The 20,924-nt window shown below is 36.8% G+C and overlaps 1 protein-coding gene across 11 annotated transcripts in view; it reads left to right on the top strand.

The window, feature by feature from the left end:
- LOC131439702 (uncharacterized) overlaps positions 1-20,924 on the top strand; it is a 107,975-nt gene that overhangs the window by 15,033 nt on the left and 72,018 nt on the right. For 10 of the 11 annotated variants that reach the window (XM_058610995.1, XM_058611000.1, XM_058610999.1 and 7 more), the window contains exons 3-4: positions 15,276-15,366; positions 16,040-16,099. In XM_058610995.1, coding sequence (XP_058466978.1) covers positions 15,276-15,366; positions 16,040-16,099 — 151 coding nt within the window. The remainder of the gene's footprint in view (positions 1-15,275; positions 15,367-16,039; positions 16,100-20,924) is intronic. The other variant, XM_058611003.1, reaches the window with a different exon arrangement.

Consider the following 20,924-nt stretch of genomic DNA (forward strand, 5'->3'; position numbering starts at 1 on the left):
TGTTATCATAAATTTCTCAAATCGAATGCACACAATTTCACCAAACGCTTTAACCATCGATGTTGTTTTCATTGACATTTTGAAGCGACGCGAACAGATTTCAACTAAAAAAGTTGTTGATTTTGCATTGCGATTATTGTTTTGCTTTCAACTGTCTCCGGCATTTGACAGCATTCAAAACAACATATTTTTCGACTGCTTGAATATATGCAAATCAAAAACCATATTGGTTGTATCAAAAAGAAATTAGTTAAATCAACTATCGCAAAAATCAGAAACTGCGATATCGCAATTTTATGATCGAAGGGTTCTCCGTGCATAAAAGCGCTATATTGTGCTCTGGTTCGTTCTACACTCGAATATGCAGTTGTTGTTTAGACGCATTTTTATCAAAATGTTATACAGCGTATAGAAGCCATTCAACATTAATTTACGCTACACAAATTTCTATGGAGAGATCCTCCAAATTTCCCGACTTACCCAGATCGTTGCAAGCTCATAGAACTCGCTCTGCTGTCAGTTCATAGATACGTGTTTAAGACATGTCTCTCGTCGCAGATCCACTCTCGAATCGATTTTTCTGAACTCTTACGCTCACTAGACTTCAATATTCGCCTTCGTGTTCTTAGACCTCGTACTTTTCTCTGTCTTCCTTCCGCTAGAACCAATTACGGTGACAACGAGCCTTTTGTCAGTATGTGCTGACTTTTAAATCGCTGCTCAAACATATTTGATATTTATTCCAATCATAAATCAAATAAACATAGATTTCCCAGTGTAATAGTAATGTAGTTGAGCAACCCGTGACACCAAAAGCACTGTCTGGTGGAGAATGGGTGCGTAAATGCTCCTAAAATGCATGCAAAAAGTTGCCTGCGCATTTAACACAACCACAGTAGCTAATGGAAAAAGTACACCCGTTTGTCACTAGAGGTGTTGTTAGTGTCACCGTACTGTGAGAAATCTATATTTATTTGATTTATGTTCCAATCCTTAAAACTTAAGATCATTTATTTCAGTTGTTTTCCAAGTTTGTTGGTCACTTTTTTGTCGTTGGCTCGAAAACGGCAACGCTGGAGAATGATTTTATGGTCACTATGTGTGTATGTATTGTGACCGTTTCTTTTACCTTTTTTTATTTATATAAAAAATAGGTATAGAATTCGCTCAAACTTTCGAAAAATTTTCCGAGGCCCGGAGGGCCGAATGTCATATACCAATCGATTCAGCTCGACGAACTGAGCAAATGTCTGTGTGTGTGTGTGTGTGTGTGTGTGTGTGTGTGTGTGTGTGTGTGTGTGTGTGTGTGTGTGTGTGTGTGTGTGTGTGTGTGTGTGTGTGTGTATGTGTGTTGTCAACTAAGAGGTCGAGATCTCAGAGATGGCTGGACCGATTTTGATCAAACTAGTCGCAAATGAAAGGTCTCCCCGTCACCCAGAACGCTATTCAATGGTTTTGAGATCGGATGTTTACTTTTTCAGTTATACGAAATTTTATTTCAAAATTTTCAGTTTTTTGACAATAAAACAGAATATGTTTTTATACTTAGATTCCACACGATAATACCTATCCAACAAGCCATAGATTGTTAAAATCCGTCCATTTTTAACGGAGATATCGAAATTTTTGTGTAAACGACTTTTTCCCTTATTCCAGCAGTAGGAGTTTTGAGCGCTGTATGACAAAGCAATGCTTGGGAGCAACGTAAAACACTATTTTTTATACTGTTATATACAATTGTTTCTAAATACCAAAAAGACTGTGTACAGCATCCTTTTTCATGACAATTTGCCTCGGACCAATTTAGCACGGTTCGTTTTTGGCAACATAATCTTTGGAATACGGCATATGTAAATGATAAATGATATCAGCATTTTCGAGTTGAAAGTAATTCCATAATTATATTGATTTAAACTACTTACAGTAATTAGTTTTGGAACAACATAACTCCCATATACCATTCGACTCAGTTCGTCGAGATCAGTAAATGCATGTGTGACAAATAATTTCACCAAATTTTCTCGGAAATGGCTAAACCGTTTCCTACAAACTCAGATTCATATGAAAAGTAATATACTCCCAAATAAAGTTCCTGAATTACGTTTTGATCCGACTTCTGATTACGGAATTACAGGATGATATGTGAAACGAAATTAAAATAATGCAACTCATTTTTCTCGTAGAACTGATCTAAGATTCAAATGAAATTTAAGAATCATCTATGATTCAAATGAGAGGTCTTAAAACCCTATAAAACATCTTACTTTTTAGTCAGATCCGATTTCTGGTTTGGGAGATACAGGGTGATTAGTATAAAAATGTCCATTTCACATAAATTAATCAGGTTTATCGGGTTTGCAGATTTGGATAGTCGATTACCAAATAAATTTATTTCAGTTTGAGCGGTATTCGTTTTTGGATTCGGAATGTACCCTCAAATTTTAATTCGCACTAGAATCTCTCAAAGATGTCTACACACTCCTCAGGTGAATTTAACTGATTTCGGCTACGTCGATTTTAGAATTCCGGTTCCAGTATCGAATCGTTTCTCAAAGCTCAATCATTTTCTCAAAAAAGCTCAAATTGAACTTCAAAAACAAAAATTTCAGGACTTAAGGTTCCATACAAAATTGGTGAATTTTATCTGATTCTTGAATAACAGATGATGAGTTTTTAGAATTCATACCGATATAGAAGATATAAATTGTTTGGCGTAATAATTTATGGCCATTCGAATCATTTTGGGCTATGCTAGTTCCTGAATACCGGCTCTGGAAGTACCATAAATAATGACGAAAAACTCTAAAGTGGAACTTACTTCGACATCCCATGGAATGTTCAATCGATTGTCACACGTTAAGATTGAAATTCGATACGATTTGCAGTTTCGACATTACAGGGTAATGAGTGATTAAAATCTCAATTTGCCGTTTACAACGACGATAATTAAAATAATGTCATGACAACTAAAACACCTAAGAATATCCAGGCAAAAACACATGCGGATTGATAAAAAAAGGTATCATCTCACTGCTAGGTGGATTAATCACGTTTTTTCTCAGTGTTCACCCTAAATGCATCAATTGCGTTCGGTTAGTATCGGCCCCCTGTCACGACGCCATCTTTATGAGATAAAAATCGGAACTTCAAAATCAGCTGATTGCAACGTAAACAAACAAACAGTAATGCATTTGTTTAACGCGTTTACCTTGTTTAGTGTACGAAAATTAGTGAATTTTGTGTCGACTCTCTCATAATAACTTGTCGGTTTACCTAAAATACAGCAGACAGTGTTGTGGGACATTAAGTGGAGATAATTTTCACAATTTGAGAGTCGCGATGAGTATCAAAACATCGCAGTGTTTGGGGCTCGAAACGCGAGGGGCTCAACGTAATCAATATACTTTCAAATGGCTGGTGCTCACATACCGGTGTCAGATGGCCGGTTAGTATGGTGAAACGAATTGAATACTGCTGCCAATATAAAACCTAATGGTTCCGTTTAGGTAATTGAATTTCAAAAGTGATTACATTTCGTGTGTGATGCGTAGAAGGTCATACCTGAAAAGGCTGAATTTATAGTATGTAGGATGATCAATTTGTACTATCGAGGGTGAAGTAAGAATGGCTTCAAAGTGTATAGGATTCATTCTTAGAGAAATTCATTTTTATATATGAAACAGCGTTTTGAAGAATTACATCATATGTCGATTTGCGTCATGGAAAACAAAAAATAAAACTTTCAAAACACAGTAGGAAAATTATACAACGTTCATCATATTTTTTTTAGTTACAGAACCATAACCAATCGACCCTATTGGTGCTGATAAAACGAGGCATGAAAATGCTCAATCGGAATTTTTTTAATTACGAAAAAATCGATACCCGACTCAAAATTATGTCACTTTCAAAACAAATTCATTTTCCGTCCATTAAACTTTCCGGCCTTTTGCGCCTTGATGCACGAAAGTCCAATCAAAAAATTCTTCAATTTTTGTTCGAGCTATTTTTCGGACTCATTTTTTGTTACTTTTCCACCGCTCTTTGTTGTTGTTGGTATGTATGTTTCGCGTGTATAATTCTGTACCTGCATGCATCACGACGCCATTCCACCGTGCGTGCGTGTCAATGGCCCGGGTGGTGGCAGAAGTTCCGCCGGGGCCACGTGTGACAACTGCCGGAATGACTTCGCTGCCCTTCGGTCATGTGGACAAACATATTGTAGTCGTGGTGGGCTGTCTAATATTTCACGGATTGCGTCATTTCGTTCGGCTCCTGCCGGTCTGAACAAGTTATAGTGTGATTATGACGGCATGTTTGTATTCTGGAAATTCGATATGTACCTACAGCACTCGGCAGATCCCCTGAAGACCCGAATTTTCATTTATTCGAATCCTTCTTACGGGAGCAATCGTCTATCAAGTCATTTGTTGAGCTACTCGAATAAAGTGTTTGTGACAGTTGTCCGGACAAAAATCTAAACAATGGGGAATTGAATTAACTATAAATCTTATTTTGGGATGCTTTTTTTTTTTTGTTATTCACGTGTTCAAAGAAACAAACAACGCCCAACCCGCATCCAGCAAAAAAAAGAAACGACTAATATTTACTCGTTTGCTGGTCAGGCAGTTGGATGTCCTTGTAATCGCATTCGCAAAACCTCTTCTCTCAGTGGAAACTATCTGGGAAGTATTGTTATCGGTTTAACCTCTTTTCGAGTCGGATTGTTGTTGTTGTTGTAAATGCTGGTTCAGCAGCAATTGGCAAAAACTTATCGCTACCGGTGGAAAAGTTTGCTAGGCACGACACCGATGGCAACACACATTAGCCAAACAGACATTGGCATGACAGTTGAACCTCGGTGAACTTTTTAGATTTATTTACTCTGTGCGGTAATTATGTAACGAGCAAACTAGGACCCGACCGGACACTGATTGATTGACTTCCTTTTTCTGTGTGGGGTGTGGTGCGATCGGAGGAATTTCTTGAGAACAACAGTATACTGGCCTTCCCGATATACAACGGAGCCAAGAACGGTGGATATTTTGCACGCTTAATTATTGCACTTATTTTCCTTGGCTCACGGCACGCGATAATTACCTGGTCAGGTCAGGGGAAACTGATTGTTTCTTCACTCAAAATCTTGGTATTGTAATGTGTTCTAAAATGGCAATGAAAGCATTGTTTCGCTACTCAGGACTCTTTTGAAATAAAACAAAATGTTTAAATCTACAAATTGTGCGGAGTAAAATAATCTATCTTAGTCAACTCTTAGCTGGAAATACATACAAAGCATGGTTTCCCATTATTTAAATCGTGAGGGTGAACACCCTGTAATTATTTAAAAATTTCGTATTTATGGAAATGTACAGAAACTGAAACCAGACAGTGCAGAAAAATTGTAGTTGGTGTGCAATACGAGTGCTGAACACTTTAGTTCTATTGTAACAAGTAGTTCAGTAATCCCACGAAAGACCACAGAAGACATCTGGGAACGAATCTTATTGCCCAATCAAATAATACTTCACTTTCAAAAGGTCGGAATCCGAACCGACCCGAATCGGTTTCTCGTACGTTCTGTCTTTGAATTATATCTTTTTTCTCGGTTTTCTTGGACCTTCTAACGTGAACTTAGTTTATACCTGATTATGTGACTATCGGAGAGGACCGAAGAATCCCATGTAATTCGTTAGTTACCTTCGACAACCAGCCGGCTACGGCCAGTAATAGCTGAAAACGACGTTTTTGTTTGGAAAAGACATGACACTTGTGTCAGAAAAGACATGACATTTCGGTGCCAATTGAAAAAATGTTTTGCAAATAGTCTGCTTAGCGGTTCAAATTGAACTGTTTAAGTTTGCACTAAGCAGTTCAATTTGAACTGCTCTGCACTGACGAGTCTAAGACGAAACGTTTATGCCTTTCTCATATAGAAAGGTTATGCAATCACTTGAAAAACCGACTAGTGAAAATTGACCCGGAGGGCCAAGTGTCATATACCATTCGACTCAGTTCATCGAGCTGAGCAATGTTTGTGTGTGTGTATGTGTGTGTGTATGTATGTATGTATATATGTGTGTGTATGTGTCAAATAATCTCACTAGGTTTTCTCGGAGATGGCTAGACCGGTTTTGACAAACTTAGATTCAAATGAAAGGTCTTCCGGTCCCATACGGAATTCCTAAATTTCATCCGGATCCGACTTCCGGTTCCGGAGTTATAGGGTAAAGTGTGTTCAATATTGTACACCGTCACTTAAACCGGCGAAACGAAAAGCGTAAAAAATGTCTAAACTGGTCTCAAAACTACACAAATCGATAGCCATTATCAGTAGGCAACTAAACAAACCGATTCCGGTTATCCTGGTTCCCGGTATCTGGTTCCGGAAGTACCGGAAATAGTGGTCATATACCAAAATGGATCTCACTCACTTTTCTCAGCGATGGTTTAACCGATTTCCACAAACTTAGATTCAAATGAAAGGTCTTCCGGTCCCGTACGGAATTCCTGAATTTCATCCGGATCCGACTTCCGGTTCCGCAGTTATAGGGTAAAGGACTATTCACACATATCCGGTCCGGTTCAGTGCCGGCACGACACCGTGCACGGATACTGATATTATTTCATTCGTTTTTTATGCACGCATTTACACCTATCCGGCACCGTGCCGTTTCAGTGCAGCTCGCCGTCAGTGTAGCGTCCGTCCGGCAAACTCAAATTCGTCGTCACCGATATTTTTTATTTTCACTGAAGTCGGTATGTTATTGCATTGGCTGTGCCGGAACGGAAACAGTACGGAAACGGAACAGAAGGGTTCGGATAAAAAAAGAACACTGACGGCGAACTGAAGGCACTTTCACTGAACCGTCACGGAACTGAAAAGTGTGAACAGTCCTTAAAGTGTGTTCAATATTGTACACCGTGACTTAAACCGGCGAAACAAAAAACCTAAAAGAATTTCTAAACTGGTCTCAAAACTACACAAATCGATAGCCATTATCAGTAGGCAACTAAACAAACCGATTCCGGCTATCCTGGTTCCCGGTATCCGGTTCCGAAAGTACCGGAAATAGTGGTCACATATACCAAAATGGATCTCACTCACTTTTCTCAGCGATGGTTTAACCGATTTCCACAAACTTAGATTCAAATGAAAGGTCTCGTGGTGCCATACAACCTTTAGACTGATTCCCACTCTTAGGGTCAATTGAAAGGTCTTATGGTCCTACCAAAAATTACTGCATATTTTCGGATGCAACAAACATTTAAATCGTAATTTAGAGTGCGTACTAGTAGAGTTTGTATGTCATGTTAGTTGGTGGCCGTACGAACCGACTTTGATTATACCGGTTCTTGGGTTCCGGTGCCGAAAATGCATATAATAGTGAACCCACTTCGTTTCCTTAAGGATGACCTACGCAATCAAAACACTGTTTTATTCTGTATGTCATTCACAAACCAAGAGATTGTTTCTTTCAAAAATCGAAGAGAAAAATTTTGAATAGAATACCACAATAATATATACATGAGAAAGGCATCATTACACCACTAGGTGGATTAAAACAGGTTTTTAATGAAAATTTACGTAAAACAGATCGTCCGATAAAAATTTGCATAATTATTGTACAATAAAACTCATGTACCGAAATATCGGTCATTTCTATAGATTACCGAAATTTCTCGTCAAAAATATTACCGAACAAAGGAATTAAATCTTAGTGTGTAGGAATGACACTTACACAATGCACGCTTAGAAAAAGTTACTCAAAGTTTGAGTACTAGTTACTCATTTTCAAATGATACATGGAAACGTCAAAAATTGAGTAGTTATCATCAATGATATTGAGTAACTCCTACTCTAAATTTGAGTTTAACGCAATAGCTCGTTTTTTTGTTACTATTCGCAAGATCAGTCTAAAGGTTGTAATAACCATTTGTAGCAACAGGTTGTATATTTTGTTAGTGAGATCGCGTATTTCGAGGGTGAGTCGCTCAACACAAACGGTGTTGTGTCTGCAAAAACCGGAATGATAAACTCCGTGTTGTGCTTTAGAATGAAACCGAATATGCTCAACTGTCATTTATGAGGAATAAGTGTATGATTGGTGCCTGAGCATAACTGACATGTATGTTAATTTGCGATTAACACACTACTCCAAGCAACCACCACTTGATATAGTATTGAGTTCAATTACTTAATATTTTAATACAATACACTCAGAAAAGGAGAAATTGTTTTGCAAATTTGGTATATGTGAAATAAAATTTCACTCAAAATTTGAGTGATAGTTACTCTATTTTTGGTACATGTACAAATAAAGTATTACTCAGTAAATGAGTAGATTTTACCCAAATATCGTTTCCAGTGGAAGAACTCAAATTTGAGTAACTTCGGAGTTACTCTAAATTAGAGTTGTTCCACTTTTTCTGTAGATGAGTGAGATCTTACTCATTTTGCCTTTCTCATATAGAAAGGTTATGCAATCACTTGAAAAACCGACTAGTGAAAATTGGCCCGGAGGGCCAAGTTGCATATACCATTCGATTCAGTTCGTCGAGCTGAGCAATGTCTGTGTGTGTGTGTGTATGTATGTGTGTGTGTATGTGTCAAATAATCTCACTAGGTTTTCTCGGAGATGGCTGAACCGATGAAAGGTCTCGTGGTCCCAAACGGAATTCCTGAATTTCATTCGGATCCGACTTCCGGTTCCGGAATTATAGGGTAAAGTGTGTTCAATATTGTACACCGTCACTTAAACCGGCGAAACAAAACACGTAAAAAAATTTCTAAACTGGTCTCAAAACCACACAAATCGAAAGTCATTATCAGTAGGCAACTAAACAAACCGATTCCGGCTATCCTCGTTCCCGGTATCCGGTTCCGGAAGTACCGGAAATAGTGATCATATATACCAAAATAGATCTCACTCACTTTTCTCAGCGATGGTTTGACCGATTTCCACAAACTTAAATTCAAATGAAAGTTCTCGTGGTCCCGCACGGAATTCCTGAATTTTATCCGGATCCGACTTCCGGTTCCGGAGTTATAGGGTAAAATGTGTTCAATATTGTACACCGTCACTTAAACCGGCGAAACAAAACACGTAAAAAATTTTCTAAACTGGTCTCAAAAACACACAAATCGAAAGTCATTATCAGTAGGCAACTAAACAAACCGATTCCGGCTATCCTGGTTCCCGGTATCCGGTTCCGGAAGTACCGGAAATAGTGATCATATATACCAAAATAGATCTCACTCACTTTTCTCAGCGATGGTTTGACCGATTTCCTCAAACTTAAATTCAAATGAAAGTTCTCGTGATCCCGCACGGAATTCCTGAATTTTATCCGGATCCGACTTCCGGTTCCGAAGTTATAGGGTAAAGCGTGTTCAATATTGTACACCGTCACTTAAACTGGCGGAACAAAACACGTAAAAAATTTTCTAAACTGGTCTCAAAAACACACAAATCGAAAGTCATTATCAGTAGGCAACTAAACAAACCGATTCCGGCTATCCTCGTTCCCGGTATCCGGTTCCGGAAGTACCGGAAATAGTGGTCATATATACCAAAATAGATCTCACTCACTTTTCTCAGCGATGGTTTGACCGATTTCCACAAACTTAGATTCAAATGAAAGGTCTCGTGATCCCATACGGAATTCCTGAATTTCATCCGGATCCGACTTCCGGTTCCGGAATTATAGGGTAAAGTGTGTTCAATATTGTACACCGTCACTTAAACCGGCGAAACAAAAAACGTGAAAAAATTTCTAAAATGGTCTCAAAACTACACAAATCGAAAGTCATTATCAGTAGGCAACTAAACAAACCGATTCCGGCTATCCTGGTTCCCGGTATCCGGTTCCGGAAGTACCGAAAATAGTGATCATATATACCAAAATAGATCTCACTCACTTTTCTCAGCGATGGTTTGACCGATTTCCACAAACTTAGATTCAAATGAAAGGTCTCGTGGTCCCGCACGGAATTCTTGAATTTCATCCGGATCCGACTTCCGGTTCCGGAGTTATAGGGTAAAATGTGTTCAATATTGTACACCGTCACTTAAACCGGCGAAACAAAACACGTAAAAAATTTTCTAAACTGGTCTCAAAAACACACAAATCGAAAGTCATTATCAGTAGGCAACTAAACAAACCGATTCCGGCTATCCTGGTTCCCGGTATCCGGTTCCGGAAGTACCGGAAATAGTGGTCATATATACCAAAATAGATCTCACTCACTTTTCTCAGCGATGGTTTGACCGATTTCCACAAACTTAGATTCAAATGAAAGGTCTCGTGGTCCCATACGGAATTCCTGAATTTCATCCGGATCCGACTTCCGGTTCCGGAATTATAGGGTAAAGTGTGTTCAATAGTGTACACCGTCACTTAAACCGGCGAAACAAAAAACGTAAAAAAAATTCTAAAATGGTCTCAAAACCACACAACTCGAAAGTCATTATCAGTAGGCAACTAAACAAACCGATTCCGGCTATCCTGGTTCCCGGTATCCGGTTCCGGAAGTACCGGAAATAGTGATTATATATACCAAAATAGATCTCACTCACTTTTCTCAGCGATGGTTTGACCGATTTCCACAAACTTAGATTCAAATGAAAGGTATCGTGGTCCCGCACGGAATTCCTGAATTTTATCCGGATCCGACTTCCGGTTCCGGAATTATAGGGTAAAGTGTGTTCAATATTGTACACCGTCACTTAAAATATTTTCGGATACAACAAACATTTAAATCGTAATTTAGAGTGCGTACTAGTAGAGTTTGTGTGTCATGTTAGTTGGTGGTCGGTTCTTTGGTTTGTGGAAATGTGGATGACTCACGCAATCAAAGCATTGTTTTATTCTGTATGTTATACTAGTTAATGCACAAACAATCTCTTGGTTTGTTTCAAAAATGGAAGAGATAAATTTTGAATGCAAGACCACAATATTATATGTACATGAGAAAGGCATCATTACACCACTAGGTGGATTAAAACAGGTTTTTGAGTAACTATTTTTAAGCGTGTGGTGTATCACTCTAGTCAAATGCCATCACTGACCACTTTGTGAATTGGCACCGCAACATGGATTAATTTGAACAACAGTGGTGGAACTGTTTTCAAAGATTTCGACATGAATTAAAAGCTGGACGTTTTTTTGCTCGCCAAATCAGTTTAGCGTATCATACTTTTATCCCGTCTGCAGATTTTCGATGACTCAAATTCTCGTAGGAACGGTCGGTCAAGTAAACCCTATCGTTTTGAGAGTTTACGAATTGCTCAATTGGAAAAATTTTCTCGTCAGAAAATACAATGTTCGGAAATTGACCGCTTTCGCCCAAACGAAGCAACTCCTTCGCTCTCTCAAGTCATCAAGTCAAGGCAAAAGGTGGTCATATCGAGCAAAAGTGAATTGATTCTGAATTTTGTATTATTTTTACACATTTTGTACTTTGAATTAAGTAAAAGTAATTTTCCAAACTGAATTTATGGCCTTTTTAATTGGTTACACTTCGAGTGCCGGACCCTGTATACACTGCAACCGTCAAAATTAGTTGCATGCACGCTTAAAAATAGTTACTCAAAAATGAGTAAGATCTCACTCATCTACAGAAAAAGTGGAACAACTCTAATTTAGAGTAACTCCGAAGTTACTCAAATTTGAGTTCTTCCACTGGAAACGATGTTTGGGTAAAATCTACTCATTTACTGAGTAATACTTTATTATTACATGTGCCAAAAAATAGAGTAACTATCACTCAAATTTTGAGTGAAATTTTATTTCACATATACCAAATTTGCAAAACAATTTCTCCTTTTCTGAGTGTATTGTATTAAAATATTAAGTAATTGAACTCAATACTATATCAAGTGGTGGTCGCTACGAGTAGTGTTTCAATCGCAAATTAACATACATGTTAGTTATGCTCAGGCACCAATCAGACACTTATTCCTCATAAATGACATTTGAGCATATTCGTTTCCAGTCTAAAGCACAGCACGGAGTTTATCATTCCGGTTTTTGCAGACACAACACCGTTTGTGTTGAGCGACTCACCCTCGAAAAACGCGATCTCTTTAACAAAAAATACAACCTGTTGCTACAAATAATTAATACAACTTTTAGACTGATCTTGCGAATAGTAACAAAAAAACGAGTTCTTGCGTTAAACTCAAATTTAGAGTAGGAGTTACTCAATATCATTGATGATAACTACTCAATTTTTGACGTTTCCATTTATCATTTGAAAATGAGTAACTAGTACTCAAACTTTGAGTAACTTTTTCTAAGCGTGTGCATTCTAATGGAGACATTCACACATAACGTCATCGTCACGGAACGTCTTGACGTCGGTTGATTACGTTTCCAGTGTCTTTTCTCCGTTCCCAAAATCAATTTCAACACGGAACGACCGAAATCAGCATTTTCGCGAAAAATTTAGTTGATTTGCTGATTTTAGTTAGTTATTTTTTGAGACAACTAAAAAAATCTTACTTTTGCTGATTTAGATTTTTTATTCTCATTCCCTTAATAATAATAAAATATTTGTTGAAATGACTATTTTTTTTAGTTGAATTCACAAATTAAACGTACTGTCATTTCTTAGCTAAGGCACACTTCATATCCAGTCAACTAATTTTTTAGTTGAATTAAAGAAATATAATGTTGTTTTCAACCAATATGAATGGTTGAATTGGCTTCTGCAATCTGCAGCTATATGGCGCCCTGTCACCGAAACGGTAACACCTTAATGACTACTAGCCACTAGATGGCACACTACTGCCGAAAAAAATTCAGACGCGGTTGTCTTTTCTATATTGGCAGGTATAAATACGATGTTGTGTTGGAGAAAAAGACATAAACGAAACGTAAACATCTTTTTGAATTTTTTTTCTTCTAAATCACTGTTTCTTCATTCTCACTGAAAACTTTGAGCACTCGGAAAACAAAAACCGAATACAAATAGTACACCGGACGGCGCAGCTCGGAAGGTTTGAAGATACAAAAAAACTTCATCTCAATTAGAGTGAAACATTCGAAATTCACTTCACTGTTCCGCGTAAAAACATTATTACGCACATTCGCTTCAAGTGCGCACAAATTCTGAATAAATACGATTTCCACTAACAGTCTACGACATTTTTACATATCGGTTTAGAAATTTAAATAAAGAAATATCGAACACATGCGAAAAACATCAAAACAATGTTCAAGCAGTTTCAATAAGACTGTCCTTTTTAGCTTTTTAATGGATTGTTTTGCTTTGACACTTCTCATGAGTTTTTGGCTAATAAACTTGTTAATAATACCCATTTCAGTTTTGGTATTTTTGTGCTGTCCTTCAGTAATGATGGTGATAAATAAATAGAAACAAATTTTCTGATTTTAATAACAAAATTAGTTGTCAATGAGAATTTCGTGTTGGATTGAAATATTGCTGGTTTGAGTCCAGGATATTCACCAACTAAACACATTCTCTAAAACTAAGAGTTTTTTCAGCAAAGTAAATTCTCAATCTTAACTAATTTTATAGTTATTTTGGAAATTTTGTTGTTAAAATCAACTAATTCAAAAACAGTAATACGAATTAGACGCAGAGCTAATTTCGGTCGTTCCGTGAACTGAAATTCAATTGCCTATAAATAAGCTGGAGGAATGCCATCACTGAACCTTCAATCTGTTCGGAAAATAATGCAGGTTCTTCTTCGTACATTAGAATATAAAGCAAATTTAAATCACCGATTCTATGTTACGAAACTTTTCCTCCAGCAACGTAAACTACTTTGATATTTTGCCCATCTTGTCCTTTCTCAGCTGGTTTTAAAATGTATCCTTTTTCCGCAAATCGCAGGAAACAATTCCACTTTCCTTTTGCCACACGGAACGACCGAAATTAGCTCTGCGCCTAATTCGTATTACTGTTTTTGAATTAGTTGATTTTAACAACAAAATTTCCAAAATAACTATAAAATTAGTTAAAATTGAGAATTTACTTTGCTGAAAAAACTCTTATTTTTAGAGAATATGTTTAGTTGGTGAATATCCTGGACACAAACCAGCAATATTTCAATCCAACACGAAATTCTCATTGAGAACTAATTTTGTTATTAAAATCAGAAAATTTGTTTCTATTTATCTATCACCATAATTACTGAAGGACAGCACAAAGAAAACAAAACTGAAATGGGTATTATTAACAAGTTTATTAGCCAAAAACTCACGAGAAGTGTCAAAGCAAAACAATCCATTAAGAAGCTAAAAAGGACAGTTTTTTTGAAACTGCTTGAAAATTGTTTTGATGTTTTTCGCATGTGTTCGATATATCTTTATTTGAATTTCCAAACCGATATGTAAAAATGTCGTAAACTGTTAGTGGAAATCGTATTTATTCAGAATTTGTGCGCACTTGAAGCGATTGTGCGTAATAATATTTTTACGCGGAACAGTGAAGTGAATTTCGAATGTTTCACTCTAATTGTGATGAAGTATTCGTATTAGGTTTTTGTTTTCCGAGTGCTCAAAGTTTTCAGTGAGAATGAAGAAAACAGTGATTTAAAAGAAAAAAAAATCAAAAAGATGTTTATGTTTCGTTTATGTCTTTTTCTCCAATACAACATCGTATTTATACCTGCCAATATGGAATAGACAACCGCGTCTGAAATTTTTTCGGCAGTAGTGTGCCATCTAGTGGCTAGTAGTCATTACGGTGTTACCGTTTCGGTGACAGGGCGCCATATAGCTGCAGATTGCAGAAGCCAATTCAACCATTCATATTGATTGAAAACAACATTTTATTTCTTTGATTCAACTAAAAAACTAGTTGAATGGAAATGAAATGTGCCTTAGCTAAGAAATGACAGCACGTTTAATTTGTGAATTCAACTAAAAAAAATAGTCATTTCAACAAATATTTTATTATTATTAAGGGAATGAGAATAAAAAATCTAAATTAGCAAAAGTAAGAATTTTTTAGTTGTCTCAAAAAATAACTAACTAAAATCAGCAAATCAACTAAATTTTTCGCGAAAATGCTGATTTCGGTCGTTCCGTGCAGAGGAAGTTTGGCGCTCTGTAGGACTTAAACCAGAAATAGGGCTGAACGTGGACTGCCAGACAAAGCAGAAAGCCACATTTCCATACGAAAACTAGGCGGTTCGTTCCTGACTATGGAATGACCCTTTTCCTTACCGCATCTTCGTGAACTTTCGATACCCGTTATTACATAAATGTTTTCTGTTCTTTTTCTCTCTCGCCATTTCTTTCAGCTCCACTCGGAATACAGAAGCACCTATCGATGGCACGAGTACACCGGAGGTCCCGAGGTCGTCCGCAAGCCACCTGTGCCAAATCAGTTCGGTAATTACTTTGGGGGTCGCTATCAGCAGCCGATAGTTGTTTATCTATTGTTTATCTGGATTTCACACGCAACTTTTTCTGGACCGTTCCGATCTAGCACTTTTTAATAATACATAGAGAAAAAGAGAGAGAGAGCTTACTTATTGACCTGAGCTGGTTTAGAACACGTAACGTCAGTTACTGACAGCAGCAGAAGCAAGTTCTAGTATATAACTGTTCATTTTAATATTTGATTATGTTTTTTTTTTCTGTAAATGTCATCCAATTGGTTTCATTTATTAGAATAGACTCGTTAGTTTGAATGTGATATGAAACGACTGGCTCTAAAATCCAGAACTCCACAGAGGGTTGATTACGATTATGATTTTTGGACGATTGGGAAATAGTAGATTGGGTTTCTTGGGTTGTTTGACGCATCATCACCCGTGGATCTGCGCAAGACGGAACTTTCAAATTCGTCTGTTTTCAATTACGCAAATGATACTCGGTTCCCCATTGGAATTGATTGCTATTATCCGATGTGCTACTGATCACCATGAATCAGAAGCGGGAAAAATTACAGATCCCCATTTTTTTTTGTGCAATCCTTCGCAATCAATCAATCCCGTGTAATGCATTCAAATCGGTTCATTCACAAACATTCACCTCGTATCTCTTCTCCAACTCACTACAGCCAGCTCGAAGGTGGATCATTTTTTCTCCAAATCAACGGAGGATGATAAGTTTATCGAAGGTGAATCCCCTGGTCTTTGTTTATTGTTTCCCCAGCCGTTTTTATTATTTCCAGCATCGATCGTCCCGTGGTTCGTTGCTGCCGCTCCGACTAGCTTTTCCAGGTCCCCTGCTCGCCATAATGAACCCAATCCAGCGCGCTTGCTTTAGCTCTTCTATCCTTCGTTAATGCCTGTATAGCTTAGCTTAGCTTAGTCTGTAATGCAAATGTAGATTCTGCATGCTTGTTGACGCTTTCAAACCCCCTTCCGATAAATGCATGCTGCGCTGCGAAATTGTTTTTCGAAAGAGAAAAAAAAACACTCTGCAAATATCAGGACCTGGTATGTAATCAGAATGCGAAAAAAAAACAACTCCTCTAGTGCTGGTGATGGTTGTAATTTAAATTTCTGTTCGGATTTCCCCTATCCCGAACGGAACCGAAGAAGTAATGAACATGAAGCACTGTTTTGCACGCTCGTGGAAAACATGTTCGAAGAATATATTTCATACAGACTTTCCGTCGGTGGTTCGTTATTTTGTTCCAGTTTTTGTGGTATCGGACTGGAAACGGTTCAACACCGCTCGGTACTTGTTGGTGATAAATGATTCGCAGGATATATCCAACATTTGTAAATGGAAACAACTGGAACAACTTAAAATCAGAACGACCAGAAGGACATGCTGTAATAAAACTGAATGACTCATCTGGGGACGCGAACTCAACTGGATGTCACTGTATGAAATATTATTTGCCGAAGAGATGACTTGAAACAGGACGTTTTCATTACGATATTGAGCGAATGTTCAACACAAATTGATGGCGGTGCTTCAAATAAATATCCCTCAGCAAGTCAGACGATTTTGCAGTAACAAAATAAAATAGATAAACTTACAGCCACACACAATGGAAAATCATGTGAATTAACGTTCCAGCTTATTCAACATAATTTCAACAGTAAAATAAACACACACAAAACTTTATTTGACATGTTAATCGGTTAATGTTAATTTTCGAAAAAAACATGTGATTTACATCTTATTAGATGCACATAAAGGAGCGTCGCAGTCCACGAAAATTTACGTGAAGGAACATTTAATATTGTGTCTAAAATTCCATGACATGAAATTAATTGAAAAAACCACCGGAACTTGAACCGTGAAACTTTAGATCACAATGTACGTCTGTTAATAGACTGAGCCACAGCAGGACACATCTGCTTGCTTGGTGGAAGGTTCATTTAAATTCATACAGTCGCACCTCCTAGCAGAATGTAATTACAGTCGAAACTAGTAAAATTGATACTAATCTAACATTGAGTCATTACAAATGAAATTCTCCGTGATTTGACAAATTAGGTCTGTATGAATTACATCGTATGAGGGATTAAGTCATCTATGTATTTTTTTTTGTGGATGGTAAATGTGTAAGGAGAGCTCCAGCGTAACACCTCACAATTTTGACGACATGGCATTTGAACCACGACGCAATATTCCACTCGGCTACCAAGTGCGACTGAATCATTTTATATACACTATTTACCAGCCAAGCAGATGTGTGTTTCTGTGGTTCACACGATTAAGTGACATTCTTTTATGATCTAATGTTTCTCGGTTCAAGTCGCACTGTTGATATCGATCTTTTGTTTTTTATATCGTTCGATTTCAAGCCTCGTAATTTGAAAATAACACAATTTTACATTTTCTTGAATATAAATTAGTGTGAAATACGGCGCTCCATTTAATATGCACTTAAATTGAGATGTAAAACCACAAGAATGTTTCGAATTGTGTAGATTCAAGTACAAAACCTTGGGAAAAAAATAACAAATTGTAATTAAACGGGAGTTATCTAATTTTCATGAAATTTAAATGCACATGTGCACCTGTATTTTGTATATCCTATTATGAATTAATTGATAAAAGTTTTAAAGTCAGACTGCTAATTTAAAGCTATGCGTTTTTTTTTTGTTCTGCAACTTTTCATGATTTATTTATAATGGGGATTTGGATTTTTTTACACGAATTTTCGAAGATATGTGGATAATCTCGGTTTAGTTTTATTATTTCTGTATAAAGTTTTCATTTCGACCAAAGTGCAAAGGACAAATTCTATTCTGCTAACCTTGACTACAGTACAAGATTGATTGATTTGTTGATTACTCTGAACCAATTTTGAAAAGTCTATGAAAACAAATTTAATAATTTTCAAAGTTGTCCAAATATGTGAGAGAGCAAACGCATGAAATAAACTTGCAATGAATCGTTACTAGAATTTATTTTGAACCACCCTGTTGTTTCTGATATGCAAGCCAGCGATCGCAAAACAACTAAAATATTAGTTGTTTTTCTGATTTTGATTGGTTAAAATTTGGTACAACTAATCGATCATTGTTTTAACTAATCTGTCATTTTTTATTTATCGTGCTGGCAGCTTAGCAACGACACCCAACAAGTAATGAAACGTTTCTGTTGAGCGATGCCAAACACCCTGAGCGAACAATGAAACGTTTCAATGAGATGTCACTCGTGCAATTGAGCAAAGACACAATCCCAGGAAAGTTACTTGTATGCATGAAAGCAAAAAAAATGTCTCAGTTGTTTCAACCAACTATTCAGTTATTTGAACTTAAAACGCCAATTGCAATAAATATTTTTTACTGTTAGCCTCTTCGGAGGCAGCTAATCGTTCACTGCTTGAACAACGATTTAAATTTTACCTAATTAATTGCTTATATCTTTATCACTAAACTCACAAAGGATATAGAAATGAACCAAAAGATTACAATTCTCAAAAAGGAACTCACCAGAAAAATGGTCACAGGGAATTAGGAAATTTTTCCGTCACTTGCAGAATAGCTCGCTGGTAAACCTAATGCTACAGATACACTTTCAAGAAAATACAAATAGTACTACTTCACTTTAGCGGCAAATTTTTAAGCGTTAAGCGGTTTTAATAACATTGACATGAACTGTCCTAGAATACATTACTCTCAGATGAAATTAAAACATTTATACTGTAGGAATATCTATTTAACACATGGAAAAAACAACAATTAACTGTTATATTCTTCTGCATACTTTCACTTACATAAAACGACCACTACGTAACTAACATAAATGACGTTCATTTACCATTGGAAATTTTCAATATGAAACGCTTCTGGTGAAATGAAGAGGTTTTTTGTTCTGCCTTTTGCTGTCTTCGTTCTCCGCCAAGTGACAGCATTTGAATATAACAATTTCGGTTACCTGAATGGTTATGTCAAAATCAACAGATATGTTAGTTAAATCAACAACATTTTAGTTGAAACAACCAGGGCGTGAAACAACAATTGCAATATTGTAATTTTGTGATCTGCGGGTTCTCCGTGTGGTTAATATTTCAATTGAATAAAGCTACTGACGAATGAACTGCTGGTGTGTTCAATATGATGCATTTCCAAAATCTAAATTCAAAATGTTAACATGTCACTTCAACAATAATCGACCGTCTAGTTGCTTTGTTCTGAAACATAGTAGATGCACTTAAACTTTATGAAAAACTTTAGTCTGTAAAATTGTACTTCGTTTAATTTACCTAACAAAGAAGTAACGTATAATTACCATTTAAAATATTAGGCTGACATATCTCGATGAACATTAGAAAAGGTCCCAAGTGCAAATGACAGATTCTCATTGCTTATATTCAACTAAAGAGATTTCTGTACAAATATTTCAAAAGGGCTTATCTGGAATTAAAAATATAAGGATGGGTTTCGAATGGAAAAATCGACGGGTGATTGTATTTTATACCATTCGCGATATTTCCACATTGTCCGGGCTAGAGTTAAATTAGTTATTTTGATGTGGAACACATCTTTATTTTCTATATAGGTATGCAAATTAAAAACTCAAGGAAGAATACACGTAGAAATGTGGTCAGGTTTTAAACACTTACAGCTCAGTATGTTTTGTATCAATTAATAATATTATTTCATTATTTGATTGGAAATATTTCTAAGATTCGATTTGAATATATCAAGCCACAGTTATTTTGTCTGCTAAAAATCTCCGGCATATCGGATTTCCCTGCCATAGACGACGGTCTTGAAGGGGTAAGCGATATATCAAAGGGAAAGCATCGCTCTGATTGGTCAATCGATGCAAAAGCGAAACTGTTGGAAGCACGCGAATTTATAAATAGAAGCGAAATTATAGTTAACGTTTCAGTCCTACGCGTAGCATGCTAGAGGTAGGTTGTTGCTAGACAGCAAGAGTGCCATAAAACGATTTGAAGCTTAAATTGGTATGCCCTAATCTTGTGTCATGCAAGCTCGTATGAAATTCTATGTTATGTCGTTTCACCTGAGAAATTGACAACTACCCCAATGAGAAATAGTTTATCGCTTCAACCGAAATCGCATAATGGTAGAGAAACTTAACGCTATAAAAATCACTGCTTGCATACAAAACTTGAACACAAGCTTGACGAAGACAAGCTTTAATATCAAAATCCGTATCGCAAGTATGTACAAAGATATAATTGCATACATTTGGGATATTGGTGTAATTTCGTCGGCTATAAAACCAACAATGTTCGGTGTTGGTTCCTAATCAAGATAAATCTAGGCACACTCTCGTGCAATAGTGGATTCAAAAGTGTGACCACAGATAACAGATATACAGGCTCGAACAAAATTTTTCAAAATCCTGTGTAAATTTCGAATTTGCTATACGTTGGAAACACTATTGCCACCTACTCGACTGTTCGCCGCGATCTTTCAAAACGTTCCACTACGTTCCGGAACGATAACAAAATCCTCCTGCCAGTTGTAGAAATATTCCAACTACAACAATTTTAACAC

The sequence above is a fragment of the Malaya genurostris genome, chromosome 1, assembly GCF_030247185.1.
Source record: "Malaya genurostris strain Urasoe2022 chromosome 1, Malgen_1.1, whole genome shotgun sequence".
NCBI classification, from domain to species: Eukaryota; Metazoa; Arthropoda; class Insecta; order Diptera; family Culicidae; genus Malaya; species Malaya genurostris.